Source organism: Scyliorhinus canicula, chromosome 14 (genome assembly GCF_902713615.1).
Source record: "Scyliorhinus canicula chromosome 14, sScyCan1.1, whole genome shotgun sequence".
In the NCBI taxonomy this organism is placed as follows: Eukaryota; Metazoa; Chordata; class Chondrichthyes; order Carcharhiniformes; family Scyliorhinidae; genus Scyliorhinus; species Scyliorhinus canicula.
In genome coordinates, this window is record NC_052159.1 from 27,688,665 (window position 1) to 27,712,127 (window position 23,463).

Genomic DNA, 23,463 nt, shown 5'->3' on the forward strand with positions numbered 1-23,463 from the left:
TATAAACAGATGATTAACCAGCACAGGCACAAGACAAGTGGCCTCCTTCTGTGCTGCACTATTTAATACTTCGTGAAAATAGTGAACTTCTGACATTTTATTGACTTGGCTAACAACATTATTTCGAAAAGCATGAAGAGACAATGTGCCCCTTTAAGTGCAACACAGCCAGAATAATGGTCACATGTTGTGCGACAAATCAGGACTCCCGAGTGGTGAATAATCCCATGATGAGAAAGGCTTCTTCGGCAGGAGATATTTTGGGAGCTGGCTACTGCCATGAGGCTGCTGTTTTCTTATTAATAAACACCTTTTGTGTTTCTAATGAAGTCGGTGAAAGGGTGAAAGTGCATCATTACAGCTGGTGACAAGGATAAAGTATCCCAACACCACCTCTCTCTCACACCTGTGAATATCCTGTTTTAATTGAAGTCTGAAAATGGTGCACACCAGAATGCCTCTTTGGGTGATTGGGACCATTTGACTCCTCCACGGAAGACTGGACACTTACATCAAACGCCTTGTGTATTTATTTCCAAGCAAAGTAAATAGGAGGGCAGGTGAAATGCAAAGCATTTCTCCCAAGTCTTTGTGGAACTCAGACCTATAACTCACAATCTTACAGCCCCAAGCACACCCGGCTCCAAATCATTTAATGAGCTTGTGGATTTAGTGAAGGCTCAATTGCAATCTTAACCATCAAGATTCCAGAAATTCTAATTTAATTCTCGGGCAATACTCCCAGATAAATCGATTGTGACTTACTTTGCTAAACTGAAGCAATTATTTGAGTAATGCGCTTTTGGAGCCACCCAAAACGATGTGTTACAGGATAGATTATTTGGCGTGTCTTTGGCGTGAGCAACAATGCAGATTACTTGCAGAGGTTGATATAAATTCTATCAGAGCAATGCATATAGCGCTGACCATAGAAAGCACTGAGAAAAGGCACACCAAAGTTGTAGAGTGCACAAAATAACACCCTTCAGGCAGGAATCTGCAGCCAGCCATGGTGCCAAAACTGCCAAAGCACCTGGGAAGCGGGGTACAATTTTATCCACCCAAAAAAAAGGCACAGAATAGGCAGTTAGTAAGGCTTAAAGTGGAATGTTACCCATGTGGAGGTAACCACACTCCTGAATCATGTTGGTTTGAGAAGGCAGAGTGTTTCTATTGTCGCAAAAGAGCGCATGTGATAAAGCATTGCAGAATTAAGTAAAAACTGCTCAGGAATCAATCAACTAAGATGTTATAAGTATACAATGTGGAAGAGCCTAGCACCAGTGATTCTGGTATTCACTCCAAGCTAAAACAGGCAAGATAAACTTATTACTGCAATGCTCTGGGTAAATAAGAAGCCTCTTAAGATGGCAGTGGATACAGGGCTATCAGTCACTGTGATGGGTGAGCATACATTCAGTACCTAAGGGAGGGAGTCCAACCATTGAACTTGAAGAGAACTACTACCAAATTGAAGACTTATCCAGGTGAAGCAATAAAAATAAACAGCACCACAACAGTAGCTGTATGCTATTGGTACAGTCTACCCAGTTCCCAGTGATAAAAGCAGGTGAAGGATCTAGCGTTCTCAGCCGCGATTGGCTGAAAGAAATCACGTTGAATTGGGCCGAGATATTTTAAGTGCCGGAAAGAGGACTGCATGAACTGATAAGCAAATGAGAGAGCAACTTCTGTGATGAATTAGACAAAATCAGAGGGCTCCAAGCTAAGATTTATGTGGATCCAGAGGCAACCCTGATTCTTTGCGACAAGACTGGTACCATATGCTTATGAGAAAAGTGGATATTGAGTGAAACTGGTTGGAGAAACTAGGCATTATCCATCCAGTTCAGTTCTCGGAAAGGGGGGCACCTATATCCCCATATTGAAACTGGACAGGACCTTCTGCATTTGCAGTGATTATAAACTAACAGTCGCCAAGTTGGATTCAAACCCAATCCCGGGAACTGAAGACCTGTATGCAAAACTGGCAGAGGGTCAGTCTTACATAAAGCTGGTAGGAGTCATGTGTACCAGCAACTCTGTGACACTTCCCAGTAGTATGTCATGATCAACACAAGCAAAAGCGTATTCCAGTATACACACCTGCCTTTTGGCGTGTCTTTGATATTTGCAATATTCCAAAGGACAACAAAGAGTCTGCTACAGGGCCTACCCTGGGTTGTTATATACCTTGACAATGTCCTTATAACTGCATTGACATGGGCCAAGCATCTAGCAAACTTAGAGGAGGTGTTTAAAAGATTTCTGGAAGCTGGGGTTCACCTCAAGAGAGAGAATTGCACATTTCAAGCTACTGACATGACCTACCCGGGACACTGTATTGATGCACAAGGATTGCACCTGGTGGAAAACAAGGTCAAGCTGATAAAGGAGGCGCCTGCCCCCACAAACACAACAACTGAAGTCAAACATTTTTTAGGATGGTAAACCAAACTTATCAACAGTATTGGCCGCCTTGGAAATTCTGCTAAAAGAACACCATCATTGGTCTTGGAAGGCTCGTCGGAGGAAACTTTCAACAGAGTCCAGCAATTATTGCATTCCTCAAACCTGTTAGTATACCTTGACCCATCCAAAAGAACTGATATTGACCTGCAACATCTCTCCATATGGGATTGGTTCAGTGTTGTCCCATGAGATGGACGACAGCTCGGGAGGGTATTTAATACATACCCTATCAGGCTATCGCCTAAGGAAGTTACTCACAAATCAAGCAGGAAGGCCTATTGGCATCAAGAAATTCCACCAGTACTTACATGGTAGACACTTTACAATCTTTTCTGACCACAATCGCTCTTGGGTCAGTTAGGAAACAAAAAGATAATTTTAACGGATTTATATTTGTATTGGGAAATATTAGAAAAATAAGGTATAGTTTAAAGTGTGGAAGAGTAGAACCTATAGTTGATTCATGCAGGACGAAGGTGTTTGTATGTGTGGGGTTGGTTAAGTTCTAACTGTGTTTTAAGATGGTTGCAACATGAAGAGTAAATAAGAACGTGAAGGATAAGGCGTTACTTAGTCACAGTCGTCCACTTTCCAGAGGGAAAAGATTTCCTTTGTTCTTAGCTTTAGCTGAATTTGTGAGCAATTGAAGACAGGACCTTGGGGAGTGAACATCTGTAACTCTGCCAGACGAAAGATGACTGGAGCTACAAAGACGCAGGCTTCCTAAATTGCAAGTTACAGTCCAGATAACCAGGGAATTTGGACAGAACAAATGAAGACACCTGAACTTAAGTGACCAAGGTATTATTCAGAAGAATATAAGGAGGAGTAAACAAAGTGTTCTGAGTTAGAGATAATTGCAGTAACCAAATTTAAAGCAGGACAGCAGACTTGAGGAACGTTAACCATCTGATGACATTGTAATACAGTCTTGGAATTGAGCATTAAAGCAATTGTGAGCAGTTTCACTGCAGTCAAGACGAAGAAATCCTAAAGGGTTGGTGTAAAATTCTAGATTGGATTCGATGTTAAAAATGGAGCAGAAGCTTGGTTTAAAAGTTTTATTTGGAAAACTTCATCTGGATTTTTGAGTGAAAACCACTGAGGAGAAACATAATGAGAGAAGATTTTAAAGCATGTTTTTGGGAGTGAAGTTTGGAAACTTTCAAGTGGAAATCATCGGGGAGGGGGGCGCGAAATTCTGAGGAGACATCCACATGGGGTTCAGAGCGCAGAGTGTATTTTCTCACATTCATCTTGTGAACTTCAAAGGGACTGTGTTAATGAGACCATTGTATATTAAGATGACTTTGCAATTAGTGTTAATCCTAAAACTAAAGGAGGAGTACAGGAATATTACATCATAATCCAACTTTTTATGTTTAACAAAGTGTTCTCTGGTTGTTAAAACTAATTAGCGGTTCTGTGACTCGTTCCTCCACATTTTATAACAAAAAGTAAAAGTTTCTGCCTTTTGAGCCAGGGTTCCTGTTGGAATCTTCCTGTCCTGTTACAACAGCAAATGGAATTGTAACAGGTGTCTTCAGAGACGACAAGGCTATCCCGCCGATCGCTTCAGCAAGAATTCAACTGTGGGGGTTAATTCTGTTCGCCTGTAGGGCAGCACGGTGGCACAGTGGTTAGCACTGCTGCCTCACGGCGCCGAGGTCCCAGGTTCGATCCTGGCTCTGGGTCACTGTCCGTGTGGAGTTTGCACATTCTCCCCGTGTTTGCTTGGGTTTCGCCCCCACAACCCAAAGATGTGCATGGTAGGTGGTTTGGCCACGCTAAATTGCCCCTTAATTGGAAAAAAGTAATTGGGCACTAAATTGTTAAAAAAAAAACATTCTGTTCGCCCATGAATAAACCTTCAAGCACCAATGTGGAACACACAGCTATGTGGGTGTTCTTAGCCTACTGCCTACCCTTGCAAGAATGTATTGCATGTAATCCTGTACCACAAGAAATCATCATGGCATTAAATTTATGTTTAGACACATTGCCAGTCTCAGCTAAGCATATCAGGAACTCAAGCAATGGAGATCCACCTTTATCCAAAGAGAGACAAAATGCTTGCAGTATGGGTAAATGAGCCAGTTTCCGAGGAAATTAAACAATTATTTACCCATAAGAATTAATTCACTTGTCCAGATGGCATCATACCCTGGGGGAGCAAGGGTAGGCATTCCTGTACCAGGCAGAGAGCTGCTCCCAATTAACTACACAAGTGCTCATCCTGGCATCTCTTTTTTTAAATTTAGAGTACCCAATTATTTTTTTCCAATTAAGGGGCAATTTAGCAAGGCCAATCCACCTAATCAGCACATATGTTGGGTTGTGGGGGTGAAACCCATTCAGACATGGGGAGAATGTGCCAACTCCACACAGACAGAGACCTGGGGCCGGGATTGAACCCAGGTCCTCAGCGCCGTAGGCAGAAGAGCTAACCACTGCGCCACTCCCTCATCCTGGGATCTCTAAGATAAATATGCTTGTCAGGAGTTGTGTGGTGGCACCTGGTATTGATGCTGATATGAAGAAGCTAGTCAGGCACCGTCAACAGTGCCAACTGCAATAAAGGTTGTCTGCTACAACCCCAATGCACCCTTGGGAATGGCCTGGTAGGCCATGGGTATGAATCCATATAGATTTTGCTGGTCCATTTCTGGGTGCAATGGCTTTTGCTCTCAATTGATGCATCCTCTAAACGGATGGTGATTGAGGTGAAATCACTTACATTGCATGCTACCATCGAATGATTATGGCAATGTTTTTCAACTGACGGATTACCCGATATCATGGTATTAGACAATGGAACAGTATTAAACACATTAAAACTGCACATTCTCCCCATGTCTGAATGGGTTTCACCCCCACAACCCAAAAGATGTGCTGATTAGGTGGATTGGCCTTGCTAAATTGCCCATTAATTGGAAAAAAATAATTGGGTACTCTAAATTTAAAAAAAAAGAGATGCCAGGATGAGCACTTGTGTAGTTCATTGGGAGCAGCTCTCTGCCTGGTACAGGGATGCCTACCCTTGCTCCCCCAGGGTATGATGCCATCTGGACAAGTGAATTAATTCTTATGGGTAAATAATGGTTTAATTTCCTTGGAAACTGGCTCATTTACCCATACTGCAAGCATTTTGTCTCTCTCTTTGGATAAAAGTGGATCTCCATTGGTCGAGTTCCTGATATGCTTCGCTGAGACTGGCAATGTGTCTAAACATAAATTTAATGCCATGATGATTTCTTGTGGTACAGGATTACATGCAATACATTCTTGCAAGGGTAGGCAGTAGGCTAAGAACACCCACATTGCTGTGTGTTCCACATTGGTGCTTGAAAGTTTATTCATGGGTGAACAGAATGTTTTTTTTAAAATAACAATTTAGTGCCCAATTAATTTTTTCCAATTAAGGGGCAATTTAGCATGGCCACACCACCTACCCTGCACATCTTTGGGTTTGTAGACACCTGAGGTGGCCACTTCCCGATTCCAAAATGGATGCCCGCAAAGAATACAGGGAAAATTGGCCAGCCACAGGAAAACAAGCAGGTGCAAGGTTTCCTGTGTATTAAGATTTGCAGAACCCAGACAGAACCGAAACCAATAGCCATCTACATACTAATGAGCAATCCCCAGGAACAATTAGAAATATTGAATCAATCGGAACCAAGACAGACTCCCCGGCACCAGCGGGAGCCAGGACAAAGGCAGGCCAACGGACACATAGGGCCCGCCCAACGATCAAGGAAAAACTCCAGTATTGGCGAAATTGATAGAACCGATTGGGACATAGTCGAATTAATTGGGACCAGGTCCGGGGTCCGCCCATAAGGGCGCGAAATCCCTGGGGACTATGAAGTAGTCCCCAAGTTCAGTTCGCTCTTGGCAGCTCTCAAAGAACTCTTGACCGTGACGCTCAACAAGGAGAGACCTGTCTAGCAGCTGCACCAACCAAGTAAGTCTCCAGTCAATGCATGCTACAAGATAGGCGCTCCTAGCTACTATTCCATACCAGCTTGAAGTCTGCAGACGCAGAACCGGATAAAGGCCACTGTTCCTCTGACCTGGTGGGCCATTTGAACTAAGCTTTAGTTGTAGTGATAGTTAGTAAGTGGAGTTTTATGCATGAGTAGTGATTGACGGTGTGTATAATAAATGTGTTTTGATTTGAAACTTACTAACTGATGTATTGAGTTATTGATCAGCACTTGGCTTTGAACCTCGTGGTGGCATCAGAAAGATACCTGGCGACTCTAGAGCAAAGGTTATTAAACAGAGCAATTAAGTAAAAGCACAACTAGCAACATTTACTGGTGACTCTGATGGCATTCGACTTAGAAAAGTGCCCCCCCCCCCACTCCGAGAACACCCAAAATTTGAATTAGTATCCAATCGGGAACAGAAATAACCACAAGTGTTCCCGCAGTTCTGATCAATCATCCAGAATTCGGAAGTGTGTTAATGCATGCGTACTAACAGGGATACAAGGTAAACCTGATAGATTTTGTTGCGAAAAACTGTTGGGAGTTTGTATTCCGGAAATTAGCGAAAGCCGTACCCGTGTTTGCAGCACCGCTTTATTACCCCTGTTCCAAATTTAAAGAGAACTCAGATAGGAAAAATGGCAATGAAGGCAATGGAACTCCTTATGAACCCGCAGGAATTCGTGGTCGCAGCGACCAGCAGAGTAGGACAGTGTCCCGTTTGGGAAGATGAGTTTAGGAAACATCTCAAAGGGAAGGGATGGCCCCTTTGGAGCGAATTTTGTGCAAATGAAGAAACAGGTTCCCGGAGTATAGGACATACTTGGTGGGAGAACCTGACAGAGATTCACAAGAAGAGCTTGGGAAAAGCTCGCAAGCCGATGGCAATCATGTCCTGTCTGGCACAATTGCGAGGCACAGAGGAGGTCGTTTGGACGCTCCGTAAAGAGATAGATGAGACGAATAGGATGAGTAAAGTCGATGTATGTGAGATAGAGAAGGAGAATATAGAGTTAAAAGGGAGGTTGGCAGCAAAAGACAGAGAGGTGGATGATGCCAAGAGGGCACACCAGTCTTATCTGGTGCACTTAAGCAGCTTCCAGACCCAGTACGACAAGGCCTACCAGGACACACAACGTGCAGTCCTGGTACGAGAAGAAACGGAACAGCAGGTAGAGGCATTGCAGAAGCAGTGCAGTGATTTAAAGGCAGCCCTACGAGCACTCCATGCTTCCACCACGGAACAGGGGCAGAGCTCGGTAGATCATGCAAAGTGCCGGTAGCAGATTGCAGAATTGCAATCTCTGCTTTCAGTCCAGAATGGATTCCAAAACACATTTCGATCCCAATTAAATGAGGAAAACGGCCCTGACTGGCAAGAGTTAAATGAAACAGCGCAAAGGTATGTACATGGAACATGTGTGCAAGAGAAGCCCCAGAAGAGAAGAGCACCCCAACTCCCCACTGAGCAGAGAGATCACACCCCCATGAATCCAGTAACCACCCACCGCAGAGCCGCAGCAGAAGGAGACACCGAGTTCCTTTATACGACCCCCTTAACCGTGACCCAATTACGGGACGCGTGCGAGAAAATCACACCGTTCCTCCTCACTTCAGACCCCCGCCAATTCTTTGCAAAGGTTAAGCAGCAGGCGACCACGTACGGCCTGGACGAGAAAGAGCAAGTGAAGCTCACAATTTTGAGCCTAGACCCTTCCGTTGTAGCAGCCCTTCCTGACCCACAGAATGTAGGAGGAGGCACCCTAGCAGAGATGCACATGGCGATCCTAGATGCGATCGGTTACAATAGAGGAGACCCAGTGGAAGGCCTGAACAGATGCAGGCAGAAGAAAACCGAACACCCCACAGCGTTTTCTGGACGCTTGTGGATCCATTTCACGGCAGTATTCGGAGACTTAGCCCGCGCCCATTTGATCCCAGAAAACATGGCCAAATGGACTCGAATCCTGACCTCTCATGCCATAGAGGCAGGACAGAGAGTTTGTGCGAATTATGACCCCTCAAATGAGACCCACAACGAAAAATAGGTTTTAAAAAGGTTGTCCCGCGCTTGGGAGCAATCTGTTCAGAATAAACCCGCCTTCAGGAAACCCAATGAAGAGCAGGCAGAGGCAGATATACATGCAGTAAAAACGCACCAAAACCCCGCATGGGTAAATGAAGGTAGAAACAGCCCACCCCAGAAATCGCAAGAATGTTATAACTGTGGTCAATTAGGACACTTTGCATGAGAGTGCAATGCCCCACTGAAAGCACAGAGAGCCCAACAGACAGGCACTCTAAATCGGAATAGGACTAGCCTATTCATAGTGTAAGTGCCCGTTCAGACCAGGGAGACTTGAACGGCACTGACTGACGGTGTTCAGGCTCCCCAACTTGTGTCTGCGACACCCTTTGGATAGGTCCGGCCAACCGATCGTTGCAGCAAAAGTACGGGGTCAGCCAGTTGAATTTCTTTGGGTCACAGGAGGGTCCCACACCACACTTAATTCCTCCACCATGTTTCAGAAAGACATATGGCCCACTACAGACACCATCACCCTCAGCGGCTTTACAGGCCACTCACAGCAGGGACACATCACAGCCCCTGTATCCATTCAGATTGGCAATATTACAACCAAACACCCCATAGTTTAAGTTGATCTACCCCACACAGCAGAACACATTTTGGGAATTGATTTTATGAGCTCCCACAATCTTTCATTCGATCCAGTAAGCAAATGTGTCTGGAGAATGGCAAAGACAGCAAGAGCCCCCGCCACGCTAACAGTAGGAGATTATGCTAATAGGATCAGCGCAATCGGCGAATACTGGTTTGACACAAGTACAATTAGCACAGACAAGCAGGTTAGGGCAGTTCTGCAGGAAAACAGAGCAGCATTTGCACATCATAAACACGACTGTGGCAGAATGGCTGGATCGGTTCAGAATACAGGACCTGACCCCAGACCCAGTACGGATTTCCCCAGGAAGCAGAGGGAGAAATTTCCAAGGTGATTGATAGCTTATTAGAACAGGGCGTACTAAGATCAGTAGCCTCCACTAATAATGCCCCGATTTGGCCAGTAAGAAAACCCGATGGATCATGGCGACTGACCATTGATTACCGGGAACTCAACAAAGTCACCCCAGCAGCAGCCCCCACTGTAGCCACAAGTCCCGAGACCATGCTCAAACAGGGACTCTATTCACAATATTTTACGGTTTTGGACATCAACAACGGATTCTGGTCCATTCCATTAGCTATAAAGCGTGCCAGTATAAATTTGCATTCACTTTTAAAGGTCAGCAATACACGTGGACATGCCTTCCACAAGGATTCCACAACTCCCCCTCCATTTTCCACAGACAGCTGGCAAATGGATGAGCTAAATTTTCCCGCCCCGAATGTCTGGTCCAGTACGTAGACGACCTCTGACTGCAGACAGACACAAAGGCAGAGCACATCTCGCTTCTAGCAGAACTCCTAGGACTCCTGAAAGAGATTGGATGCAAAGTTAACCCCAAAAAGGCCCAAATTTTGGAAAAAAAGGTGATATATTTGGGAACAATTATCATGCATGGTAAACGTGAGATCAAGCACAAAAGGATTGACTTGATTGTCAAATTGCCCATTCCCCAAAATGGATCAGCCCTCCGGTCGTTTTTAGGACTGATTGGCTACTGCCGGAACCATATCGACGGTTTTGCCACTAAAGCAGCGCCCCTATCCGACCTTCTAAAAAAGAAAGCACCTTGGGAATGGCTTCCGCAGCATACGGATGCCGTGGATGCTTTAAAAAGAGCACTCATCGCAGCCCCCGCACTACAGGTTCCAGACCCACTTTCCCCCTATGCTATAGATGTAGCAACAGCAGACCGCACCCTTTCGGCCGTGCTCCTCCAGGAACGGCACGAACAATTAAGACCCGTGGCATACGCCGCAAGAGGATGCGGAATTTATGACGCGCCCTAGGAGAAATCTCCTTAAAGCTACCAGGACACTTAGGCTCACAGGCAGCAGAACTGGCAGCTATTGCTTATGTAGTAGATCACCCCGATTAGTTACCCAGCCCAGCCAACATTTACTCGGACAGCCTGTATGTCTAACAGCCTAACAGAATTCCTACCCCTGTGGGAAGAGGATTTGCTTCCGCGGACGGAAAACCCCTACCATCAGCCCCCTTACTCCAACATATTTTAGAACAAGCAAAGGACAGGAAACATGGAATCATAAAAGTTCGTAGTCACCACCGTTCTTCCCCACCTGGAAATGTAAAAGCTGATGCACTAGCTAAAGCAGGTTTCAGGCATGGTTATTTTTGGAAGCCCCCCGGTACACACAGTTCAGGTCTCACGGACCAATATACAAGATTTAACGCAGGCCCAGAGAAAAGATGAAAAGCTCAGGGAAGTTTTAAAGGGAACCTTCCCAGCCCCTTACGACAAATTTAGCAATTCTCTGACCACACATGACGGTGTCATCCTGAAAGATAGTCTTTATGTAGTTCCTGACAGGCCAGGAATCAACTCATGTGTTTGTTCCGTGACAGTCATGGACATCAGGGAATTGAGCCCACTGTAGCCCACCTCAGGCAGCTCTGTTGGTGGCCGAATTTAAACTTACTAACTGGTGTATTGAGTTATTGATCAGCACTTGGCTTTGCACCTCGTGGTGATATCAGAAAGATGCCTGGCGACTCTAGAGCAAAGGTTATTAAACAGAGCAATTAAGTAAAAGCACAACTATCAACAGGTTGTGGGGGCGAAACCCAAGCAAACACGCGGAGAATGTGCAAACTCCACACGGACAGTGACCCAGAGCCAGGATCGAACCTGGGACCTCGGCGCCGTGAGGCAGCAGTGCTAACCACTGTGCCACCGTGCTGCCCTACAGGCGAACAGAATTAACCCCCGCAGTTGAATTCTTGCTGAAGCGATCGGCGGGATAGCCTTGTCGTCTTTGAAGACACCTGTTACAATCCCATTTGATGTTGTAACAGGACAGGAAGATTCCAACAGGAACCCTGGCTCAAAAGGCAGAAGATTTCACTGTTTGTTATAAAATGTGGAGGAATGAGTCACAGGACCGCTACTTAGTTTTAACAACCAGAAAACACATTTGTTAAACATAAAAAGTTGGATTATGATGTAATATTCCTGTACTCCTCCTTTAGTTTTAGGATTAACACTAAGTGCAAAGTCATCTTAATATACAATGGTCTCATTAACACAGTCCCTTTGAAGTTCACAAGATGAATGTGAGAAAATACACTCTGCGCTCTGAACCCCATGTGGATGTCTCCTCAGAATTTCGCGCCCCCCTCCCCGATGATTTCCACTTGAAAGTTTCCAAACTTCACTCCCAAAAACATGCTTTAAAATCTTCTCTCATTATGTTTCTCCTCAGTGGTTTTCACTCAAAAATCCAGATGAAGTTTTCCAAACAAAACTTTTAAACCAAACCTCTGCTCCATTTTTAACATCGAATCCCATCCAGAATTATACACCAACCCTTTAGGATTTCTTCGTCTTGACTGCTGTGCAAACTGCTCACAATTGCTTTATTGCTCAATTCCCAGACTGTATTATAATGTCATCAGGTGGTTAAAGTTCCTCAAGTCTGCTGTCATGCTTTAAATTTGGTTACTGCAATTATCTCTAACTCAGAACACTTTGTTTACTCCTCCTTATATTCTTCTGAATGATACCTTGGTCACTTAACTTCAGGTGTCTTCATTTGTTCTGTCCAAATTCCCTGGTTATCTGGACTGTAACTTGCAATTTAGGAAGCCTGCGTCTTTGTACCTCCTGTCCTTTAAAATTATCTTTTTGTTTCCTAACAGACCCAAGAGTGATTGTGGTCAGAAAAGATTGTAAAGTGTCTATCATGCAAGTACTGGTGGAATTTCTTGATGCCAATAGGCCTTCCTGCTCGATTTGTGAGTAACTTCCTTAGGCGATAGCCTGATAGGGTATGTATTAAATACCCTCCCGAGCTGTTGCCCATCTCATGGGACAACACTGAACCAATCCCATATGGAGAGATGTTGCTGGTCAATATCAGTTCTTTTGGATGGGTCAAGGTATACTAACAGGTTTGAGGAATGCAATAATTGCTGGACTCTGTTGAAAGTTTCCTCCGACGAGCCTTCCAAGACCAATGATGGTGTTCTTTTTTTTTTTCTTCTTTTTTTTATAAATTTAGATTACCCAATTATTTTTTCCAATTAAGGGGCAATTTAGCGTGGCCAATCCACCTACTCAGCACATTTTTGGGTTGTGGGGGCGAAACCCACGCAGACACGGGGAGAATGTGCAAACTCCACATGGACAGTGACCCAGAGCCGGGATCGAACCTGGGACCTCAGCGCCGTGAGGCGGTTGTGCTAACCACTAGGCCACCGTGCTGCCCTATGATGGTGTTCTTTTAGCAGAATTTCCAAGGCGGCCAATACTGTTGATAAGTTTGGTTTACCATCCTAAAAAAAGTTTGAGTTCAGTTGTTGTGTTTGTGGGTGCAGGTGCCTCCTTTATCAGCTTGACCTTGTTTTCCACCAGGTGTAATCCTTACAGTGTCCCGGGTAGGTCATGTCAGTAGCTTGAAATGTGCACTTCTCTCTCGAGGTGAACCCCAGCTTCCAGAAATCTTTTAAACACCTCCTCTAAGTTTGCTAGATGCTTGGCCTATGTCAATGCAGTTATAAGGACATTGTCAAGGTATATAACAACCCAGGGTAGCCCCTGTAGCAGACTCCTTGTTGTCCTTTGGAATATTGCAAATACCAAAGACACCCCAAAAGGCAGATGCGTATACTGGAATACGCTTTTGCTTGTGTGGATCATGACATACTACTGGGAAGTGTCACAGAGTTGCTGGTACACATTACTCCTACCAGCTTTATGCAAGACTGACCCTCTGCCAGTTTTGCATACAGGTCTTCAGTTCCCGGGATTGGGTTTGAATCCAACTTGGCGACTGTTAGTTTATAAACACTGCAAATGCAGAAGGTCCTGTCCAGTTTCAATATGGGGATATAGTTGCCATCCTTTCCGAGAACTGAACTGGATGGATAATGCCTAGTTTCTCCAGCCTGTTTCACTCAATATTCACTTTTTCTCACAAGCATATGCGATGCAAGAGAAGACTTGAAACTTTGCTGCCATCTAATAATACAAAGACTGCTGCGACTGGGAAGAGGGCATGCCTACCATGGAGACATAAATGCTGTCAAAATCAATGCTGATTAGCTGCTCTCACACAATGGTGTTCCTTGAGTAAGGGTTAGAAATGCTGGCATCACACGTTTCAAAGAAAGGTTAAAACACATTTCCTGGACATCACAAGGGTACAGAGTCTAGTTCAATTCATAGAATATCATAGAATTTACAGTGCAGAAGGAGGCCATTCGGCCCATCGAGTCTGCACCTGCTCTTGGAAAGAGCACCCTATGCAAACCCACACATCCACCCTATCCCCATAACCCAGCAACCCACCCAACACTAAGGGCAATTTTGGACACCAAGGGCAATTTAAGCATGGCCAATCCACCTAACCTGCACATCTTTGGACTGTGGGAGGAAACCGGAGCACCCGGAGGAAAATCACGCACACACGGGGAGAACGTGCAGACTCCACACAGACAGTGATCCAAGCCGGGAATCGAACCTGGGACCCTGGAGCTGTGAAGCAATCGTGCTAACCACTATGCTACCATGCTGCCCGCAATAGGTTGACAACATATGAATGACACTACCTCTGAGCAGGAGGCTGGCAAACCTCAACATAAGAGAATTCCAAAATATAAATTCACAACGCCTTCAGTTGACCAAACATTTGTATAACTATCAAAATGGATTCATAAAAGTGCAATTTCTTTAATGCTATCACACCCATGACCCAAAAGTGACATCAGAATTTCTTAACCCTACCATCATGCTTTGGTATTCGTAGCCAAGATGGAAGCAGTTTGCTGACCCCCATGTCCTGTTGTCAGCGATGACCTTGGCACATGTGGTGGCCCGAGGTTTGGGGAGCCCCAGCCGGAGCAGGGTCTCCTGATCAGGTCAGGGGTGGAAGTGCCTTTGGTGGCCTGGAGTGGATTGGGTCAGATCACAAGTAGCACTCCAGGAGTGACCCGAGAGGCCATCTCAGGGTGTCCGAATGAAGCCCATCCTCCTTGTGGGTACCAGAGGGCCCGCCACAGCTCCTGCAGGTGATGGTGCACCTGGAGAGAGGTCAAGGTGCCTCGTTCCCATGTCCCCTACTTCTAGATGTTGCTAACCAAAGTGTGCTGCCATGGAATGCAGGGCAGAGGGAACACCTGCTGGACTAAAGGTCTCCATGATGGTTGCCGGCCATCCCATCGTAACCTTGAGGCATTCGCATGTTGGAAGCACAACAGGCAGAAGGTGGATGGACTCCTCCATCATTTGCTCTTGTCTGCTGAGTGACTGTCGAATTTTCACCTGATGTTCTGCCACCTGTCATTACATCTCCAGCAGAGGCTCATTATTCAATTCAGGCTGAGAAGATGATTGGTCTCCAGCAGCCCTCCATTACCAGAGACCTAGGCTGTCCCTGCCTCAAGAGTGTTGCGGGGACGTGTCAGTAAGGACTTCTCCAGAAGTGGGCGCGAACCGCACAAGGTATGCATCGCTGCACTGATGGAGGGTGTAGGTGAGCTCGGTAACAGTTCTTGCAGAACTCCTTCTTTGGACATAGTTTGTGGGCTTGGACTAGTACTCAGCTGCCTTGTAGTTCTCAATCTGCTGGTGCCCAGAAACTAGATATTAGAATTTTGGTTGATCGGCATGAGCAATACAAGACTGCATCTGACTTACTGTGATCTTCAGGATTTGATGAAGAGAATGAATGTTGATGTGTTTCCTGCTAAGGGTTGTTGAGAGATCACTGCAGAGAGTAGCTGTTTGAGTGAATGGTGCCACGATGAGATTTAACATTGGAAGGAATTGAAAGATGACCTACCTTGATGGAGCAGACAAGATTTTGGGTGCAGTGCAAGCCTTCAATAACCTCCCAGGCCAGTGGCTTCAGGCTGGTGTGTTTACTGGAGCCAGCCCTGGGATACAGGACATGCCTGTGGGTTCATATTCCTCTGATCAATGTCTTGAGGGACTGGAAAGCAGGGAGCTGCCTTCTTGAGGCTGCAAGCTAGTTCTGGTTTCTAGACATCTGTGACAGTCTCCTGAAGACAGTTGGGGCTGAAGAGTCAGATGTATGTGTTGTACTGGCGTTTAAGTATGGCACCCAGACCTTGACCCTACCGGCTGTCGGCAGGCAGATCAATAAGATCCCAACCTGCCAGGCGATTCAGCTGGTAACTGGCTTGTGCATATTGTTTAGCACAGTGGGCTAAATCGCTGGCTTTGAAAGTAGACCAAGGCAGCCTCCCCGAACAGGCGCCGGAATGTGGCGACCAGGGGCTTTTCACAGTAACTTCATTGAAGCCTACTCGTGACAATAAGCAATTTTCATTTTCATTTCATTTCATTAATGAGTTTCCATTCAACAGCCTGGGGGTTAACACTGATCAGAAACTGAACTGGACTAGCCACGTTAATACTGTGGCTACCAGGGCAGGTCAAAGGCTAGGAATTGTACAGCGAGTAATTTTGCTCCTGACCCCTTAAGCCTGTCCACCATCTACAAGGCACAAGTCAGGAATGTAATGGAATGCTCTCCACTTGCCTGGATGGGTACAATTCGAACAACTCCATCCAGAACAAAGCAGCCCGCTTGCTTGCTTCCCCCTTCCACAAATATTCAAACCTTCCCACCGACGAACAGTGGCAGCCGTGTGTACTATCTACAAGGTGCACTGCAGTAACACACCAAGGTTCTCACCTTCCAAACCACCAACGACTACCATCTGGAAGGACACAAGCAGCAGATACTTGGGAACCCCACCACCTGGAATTTCCCCTCCAAGTCACTCACCACCCTGACTTAGAAATATATTGCACTCCTTCACTGTCGCCGGGGCAAAATCCTGGAACTCCCTCCCTAATAGCACAGTGGGTGTACCTACACCTCAAGGACTGCAACGGTTCAAGAAAGCAATTCACCACCAGCTTCTGAAGGACAATTAGGTATGGGTAATAAATGCTGGCCTAGCCAGAGACGCCCACATTCCATAAATGATTTGTTTTTCAAGTGCAGAATTGGGCTAGAGTTCCTGCCATGCTGGCCAGAGGGTTGGGTATTGATGAAACCTCCTGCTACTGCACTTAGTCTCAAATGGAAATTTCCAACCATTGTTTCTGAAAATTGTCTCAAATGAATCCCGTGAACTCGTCCTCCAAGCTATTTTTGCCAATTTGATTTGTTCAAACTAGAGAACCCCAAAGTATTTCATGGAGTTCACCTGACACACAACTTTTAAAAGAATTTGGTTATGGGGAGCACAAGGGCCCACTTTACAGGTGTGATGCAACAGAGAACTAAAAGTATGTTTTAACAAAACAATGTTTATTCTATGAATCCAGTTAACATTTTATAAACACATAGTAAACAGTTTATCAACTACCATCCCTGACCACCCCCCAAAAGATACAGTACTCTAGAGATAACCCTTAATAACTTCCCAAACAACATCCGTAAGTTAAAACCTTTTTAACATAAAGACAGCAGGTTTAAATTCTCTACAAAAACAGATATTACTTTGAAAGCAAGTGATTTGGCGGCATTCTTTAGATTGCAGAGAGATCATAATATCTTCTTGCTGTTAATGCAGCTCTCCAACTCTGAAAACGAATCCAAAAACACACTGCAGCTCCAGCTCAAAATGAAAGTGAAAGACAGACAGACAACCCAGCTCCACCTACACAGTGAAATCACTGCAGCTATTTGATAAACACCCATTTCTTAAAGGTACATCCACCAGACAAAGTGAAGACTGAAGTCCCCCATAATTATTGCATATCTTTGACAGAGACAGAGGAGATGCACATACACACAAATCAGAGCAGAGTCTGGAAAAAGTTGAAAACCTTATTAGGTGCTTAAGGGAGTTTTCATCTTGTACAGTATCCTCATTGTTCACATTTGTGTTTCAAAAAAAAGTTAGTAAAGATTTCTCTAAATCGATCACCTGATAATTTAGCTGAAAGTTATGATCTTCGCTACTTTTATTCCATTCTTTAATCCCTGCGACTTCACGGGCTATCTCAGATGCAAGGTTGTAGCTCTGGCGGTCTATACCCTTTCCTGCACTTTCCTGATGCAAGGAGTGCGAGGGAAGAAAAAAAACAAGGTCAGCCTAATAAAATAATATAACTGGAAGTAAGTAGTTCGATAAAATGTCTTCATTTGGTCCTGGAAAGAGATACTTTAATAAGAGGGTGGGGGGGGGGGGATATTATGATGCCACCTTTATATGGGGTATACGTGTATAGGGCCTTCCTGATATACACCTTAAATCAGTTTCATGCACATGGTGGAGAGACGTCAGTAACCATAAAAAAAAATCTCTGAAAATAAAGCTCAGGATTGTCCATCAGCAACTGCCAAACTTGGAAACTTGTGGCTTGATGGGAGCTCAATCCTCCTCCCAGTTGCTACTCTATGTAACCTGTTATTGTAAAGCATTAGAACTACAAATAATATGATCTAATGTCTCAAGGCACTTCACAGAGTTTTGTAAACTTGCTGGTGGTGGTGTTCCCATTTTCCTGTCTTCCTTGCCTATGTGCGGGTTTGTAAGATCCTGTCAAAGGGACTTTGGTGCATTTCTGCAATGTATCTTATAGATGGTACATGCTGCTGCCAGAGTGTAGGAGGAGGAGGAGGGAGTGGGCTCTTGAAGCTGGTGGACGGGGCGTCAAACAGGCTGCTTTGTCATCGATGGTTTTGACAGTATTGTTATGGGGGAGGGCAGTAAATCTTCCAAGAATCTTAAATTCTGGAAGAGTCCTGGAGGACTGGACAATTGACAAAAAATGGGAGGGAGACCAAAAAAAAGGTAACTATAGACCAGTTAATGTGACATCTGTCGTTGGGAAAATGTTACGGGAACATTATAAAGGATGTAATAGCAGAGCATTTAGAAATACATAATATAAACAAGCAGAGTCAGCATGGCTTCATGAAGGGTAAATCATGCTTGACAAATTTATTGGAATTATTTGAGGTGATAACGAGCAGGATAAAGGGAAACAAGTAGATGTAATATACTTGGATTTCCAAAAAGCATTCGATAAAGTACCACAAAAAAAACTGCTTAATAGGATAGAGAGCACATGGTGTTGAGGTGAAAATATTACCATGGTTAGAGGATTGGCTAATTAATAGAAGACAAATGGGATAGAGGAGCATTTTCAAGATGGCAATCTGTAACCAGTGGAGTGCCCACCCTCCTTGCCACAGGTTTTTTGGCAGCATTGGGTGGATTCAATGGGAAATCCCATTGACAGCAGGACCAGAAGATCCCACTGCCGGCCAATGGTGGGACACCTGCTGCCACAAGAAACAGACTGCAGGGAGGCCAGAGAATTTTGCCCACAAGAGTCTACAGAAGGATACAGACAGGTTAGGTGACAGGTCAAAAACTTGGCAGATAGAATATTAAACAGAAAAATGTAAAGCTATGCACTTTGGTAGAAAAAAATAAAGGAGCTGAATATTATTTAAATGGAGAAAAAGACTGCAGAAAGCTGCAATAAGGAGGAAATCACAAAAAGCTAACATGCAAGCTATAGGCAACTAAATCTTGGTCTTTATTACAAAAGGTAACTAGTGTAAAACTAGGGAAAACAAGGCACGTTAGACCACACCTTTGAACAGTTTTGGTCCCATTATCGAAGGCAAGATATAATGGCATTGGAGGTGTTCACTAGGCTGATCCCAGGTATGGAGGGATTTTCCAACGAGGAGAGATTGAGCTTACTCTTTAGAGTTTAAAAGAATCAGGTGCGACCTTATTGAGAGATAGGAATCTTATGGGGCTTGACAGGGTAGAAGCCGAGATGTTGTTTCCCCTTCTGGGAGAGACTAGGAGGACCAGAGAGCATAATCTCAGGAGTAAGAGGTCTCTCATTTAAGACAGATGGAGGAGGAATTTCTTCTCTAATAATATAATAATAATAAATCACTTGTTATCACAGGTAGGCTTCAATTAAGTTACTGTGAAAAGCCCCTAGTCGCCACATACCGGCGCCTGTTTGGGGAGGCCAGTACAGGAATTGAACCCACGCTGCTGGTCTTGTTCTGCATTACAAGCCAGCTGTTTTAAACCAGCCCCTCCACTGTGCTAAACCAGTGGTAGTGAATCTGTGGAATTCTTTACTGCAGAGGGCTATAGAGGCTGGGTCGTGAAGAATGTTCAAAACTGTGAGACACTGATTTTTTAAAAAACATTTTATTAGGGTATTTGTAGTTTTTATAATAATAACGATAACAGCAACATAAACATGGTACATAAAACAATTCCAACCCTATCCCGTTTTTCACACCCCTAACAGTAAGACAATAGCCTAGCCCCCCCACAAGATTTCTGCCTCTGCTGACATTTTAATTTTCCCCGAGCAAGTCGACAAATGGCTGCCACCTCTGGGCGAACCCTAACATTGACCCTCTCAGGGCGAACTTTATTTTCTCAAGACTGAGAAACCCAGCAATGTCACTAACCCAGGTCTTAAATTTCAGGGGCTTCGAGTCCCTCCACATTAACAGTATCCGTCTCCGGGCTACCAGGGAGGCAAAGGCCAAGACATCAGCCTCTCTTGCCCTCTGGATTCACGGCTCTTCCGACACGCCAAAGATCGCCAGCACCCCCTGTACTGTGGACATAGCCTTAGCAAAGCCCTGCTAAAACCCTCTGAGCTTTGGGCATGCCCAAAACATGTGGACATGATTTGCTGGCCCTCCCGCGCACTTCGCACACCTGTCCTCTACCCCAAAAACCTCTCATCCGGGCCACCGTCATGTGTGCTCGGTGGACTACCTGGAAATGTATCAGCCTAAGCCATACCCACTTCCTAATCATGGCTATATTAGCCGCTCAGTAGCAGTTACAAAAGTTCAGCAGCGCTAACCCACCCTCCTCCCAACTATGCTCCAACAATACTTTCTTCATGCGCAGGGTTTTTCCCGCCCACACAAAGCCAAAAATCACCTTATTCACCAGTGGGCTGTTTAGCACACTGGGCTAAACCACTGGCTTTGAAAGCAGACCAAGTCAGGCCAGCAGCACGGTTCGATTCCCGTAACAGCCTCCCCGAACAGGCGCCGGAATGTGGCGACTAGGGGCTTTTCACAGTAACTTCATTGACGCCTACTCGTGACAATAAGCGATTTTCATTCATTTTCATTTAAAAAACGCCCTCGTGATAAATAAAGATGGGGAGGCACTGAAAGACAAACAGGAATCTGGGGAGGACCGTCATTTTCACAGTCTGTACCCTCCCCGCCAGTGATAGCGGGAGCATGTCCCATCTCTTAAAATCCTCTTTCATTTGTTCTACTAGCCGGGACAGGTTTAACTTGTGCAATGCCTCCCATTCCCGAGCCACCTGGATCCCCAGAGAGTGAAAGCTCCTGCCTACCATTCTAAATGGCAGCTCTCTCAGTCTCCTCTCTTGCCCTCTCGCATGGATCGCAAACATCTCGCTTTCCCCGCCATGTTCAATTTATACCCCGAAAACCTGCTAAATGCCCCTAAAATCCACATAATTTCACCCATCCCCTCTAATGGGTCTGAAATATACAGGAGGTCATCCACATAAAGCGAGACCCGGTGTTTCACACCCCCCTGAACCAGCCCTTTCCAGTTCCAAGAAGCTCTTACCGCCATAGCCAATGGCTCTATGGCCAGAGCAAACAACAGAGGGGAGAGGGGACACCCTTGCCTTGTCCCTCGGTGCAGTTTAAATAGCCCGACATCAACCGATTCGCGCGCACACTTGCTACTGGTGCCTGATACAGCAACCGCACCCAGACCCGAACTTTCCTAACACCTCAAGTAATTCCACTCCAGCCAATCAAAAGCCTTCTCCACATCCATCGTCGCCACCACCTCCATCTCTCTTTCCCACCCCCTCAGCTCTGAGGGCATCATAATAACGTTTAAGAGCCTTCTAACATTGGCCGTGAGTTGCCTGCCCTTTACAAATCCCGTCTGGTCTTCCCCTATCACCCCCGAGACACAGTCCTCTAACCTTGTGGCCAGTACCTTAGCCAGCAGTTTGGCCCCCACATTCAATAGGGAGATTAGCCTGTATGACCCGCATTGCTCAGGGTCCTTCTCCCGTTTCAGAATCAGTGAAATCGAGGCTTGCGACATTGTTGGGGGAAGGACTCGCCTCTCTCTCACCTCATTAAAATGTCCTCACCAGCAGTTGGCTCAATATCTCCGAAAAGTTCTTGTAGAATTCTACCGGGTACTCATACACCGCTCCCCTAGCCTTCTTCAGTTGTTCCCAAAATCCACCTGTAACCTCCGTCGCTCCTTCAGTAATCCGGGGCTTCCGAATATCTCCTATCCACCTGGAGTATCTCCCCAACCAACCTATCTCTCTGCTCGCTCTACCTTTTCTCTATGGGCCCGTATCGAAATTAATTCCCTTCTGACCACTGCCTTCAGAGCTTCCCACACCATTGCTGCCGAGACCTCCCCCGTATCATTTATTTCCAGATAGTTTTGGATGGACTTACTCACCCACCCACAGACCGCCTCATCTGCTAATAGCCCCACATCCAACCTCCATAACTGGCACTGCCCTATCTCCATACCAATCCGTAGATCAACCCAATGTGGGGCATGATCCTGAGAGTTCGGCTCAAGTTAGAATCAGAGTACGATGGGAAATGGAATGAGAGTTTGGTCAAGTTAAATCGGAGCTGATGGGAAATGGAATGTCACGTTTGTATACCAGCTTTGTGAAATAAATTGTTCCTGTGAGAACGCGTTATCATGACCTTGACAGTCGTGAGAATCTGTGGTGGGAACGAAACACAGCCGGGGGAAGATTCACTCCTCGGGACTTTTTGATTAAGAATTACAATGCTATGAAACTAACTGTATTACTAATCATGGGAAGAAAATAATTACTTAAAGGAGGGGCGTAATGGGCTAATTGTATCACTAATGATTGAAAGGTGTGATGGGTTTTGTAAGAATATATAGTCAACTGTAACTGAGAGAAATTTGCTTTTTCACTTGCTGTAACTCTGAGTCACAGCTGTGTTACAGCCCCGCGGTAAATAAACGGTTCTTTTAAGTTATCTGGTATTCGACTGATGATTACATCTGGACTGCAAAATTTAGTATTATCAATCCGCCACCTCAATTGCCGAGTACTCGGTATCCACCACCCCAGGCAGTAGAGCCCTGCTCGGAATAGAAAAGTCGATCTGAGAACATACCTTGTGGACATGGGTGAAAAAAGAAAACTCTTTCGCTCTTAGCTGTCCAAACCTCCATGGGTCCACTCCTCCCTTCTGCTCCATAAACCCCTTCAATTCCCCCCATCTGCTCCATAAACCCCTTCAATTCCCTCGCCGCGGCAGGTACCCTCCCTGTCCTTGTTTTTGACTGGTCTGGGATCTTACCTAACACCCGCCTCATAAATTCCACGTCATCCCAGTTTGGTGCATGGATGTTCACAAGTACCACCCGCATCCCCTCCAGCTAACCACTCACCATTATGTACCTGCTCCCCCTTTCTGACACGATTCTCCCAGCCTCAAATGCCACCCATTTGTTAATCAGGATCACAACCCCCCCTGATCCAGCACCGAATGGATTACCTGGCCAACCCCACCTTTCCTCAGTCTGGTCTGATCTATAAACTTTAGGTGTGTCTCTTGCAGCATTGCCACATCTGCCTTCAATCCTCTCAGATGCGCAAACACACTAGCCCTCTTGACAAGCCCATTTAGCCCTCTGACGTTCCAAGTAATTAGCCTAGTTGGTGGGCTCCCTGCCCCCCCTCCGCACCCTACCAACTAGCCATTACCCTTCTTAGGTCAGCCTCC

At 45.5% G+C, this 23,463-nt stretch overlaps 1 protein-coding gene across 9 annotated transcripts in view; it reads right to left on the reverse strand.

Moving 5' to 3' along the window:
- Positions 1-23,463, reverse strand: part of tsga10 (testis specific, 10) — a 243,823-nt gene that overhangs the window by 199,187 nt on the left and 21,173 nt on the right. For 7 of the 9 annotated variants that reach the window (XM_038818643.1, XM_038818644.1, XM_038818638.1 and 4 more), the window contains exon 2: positions 17,582-17,707. The exons of the other annotated variants lie outside the window; for them this stretch is intronic. Coding sequence is in view for 5 of the 7 variants with exons in the window: in XM_038818638.1 (XP_038674566.1) it covers positions 17,582-17,707 (126 nt within the window). In the remaining 2 variants the exon portion in view is untranslated. The remainder of the gene's footprint in view (positions 1-17,581; positions 17,708-23,463) is intronic. 9 annotated transcript variants of the gene reach the window in all.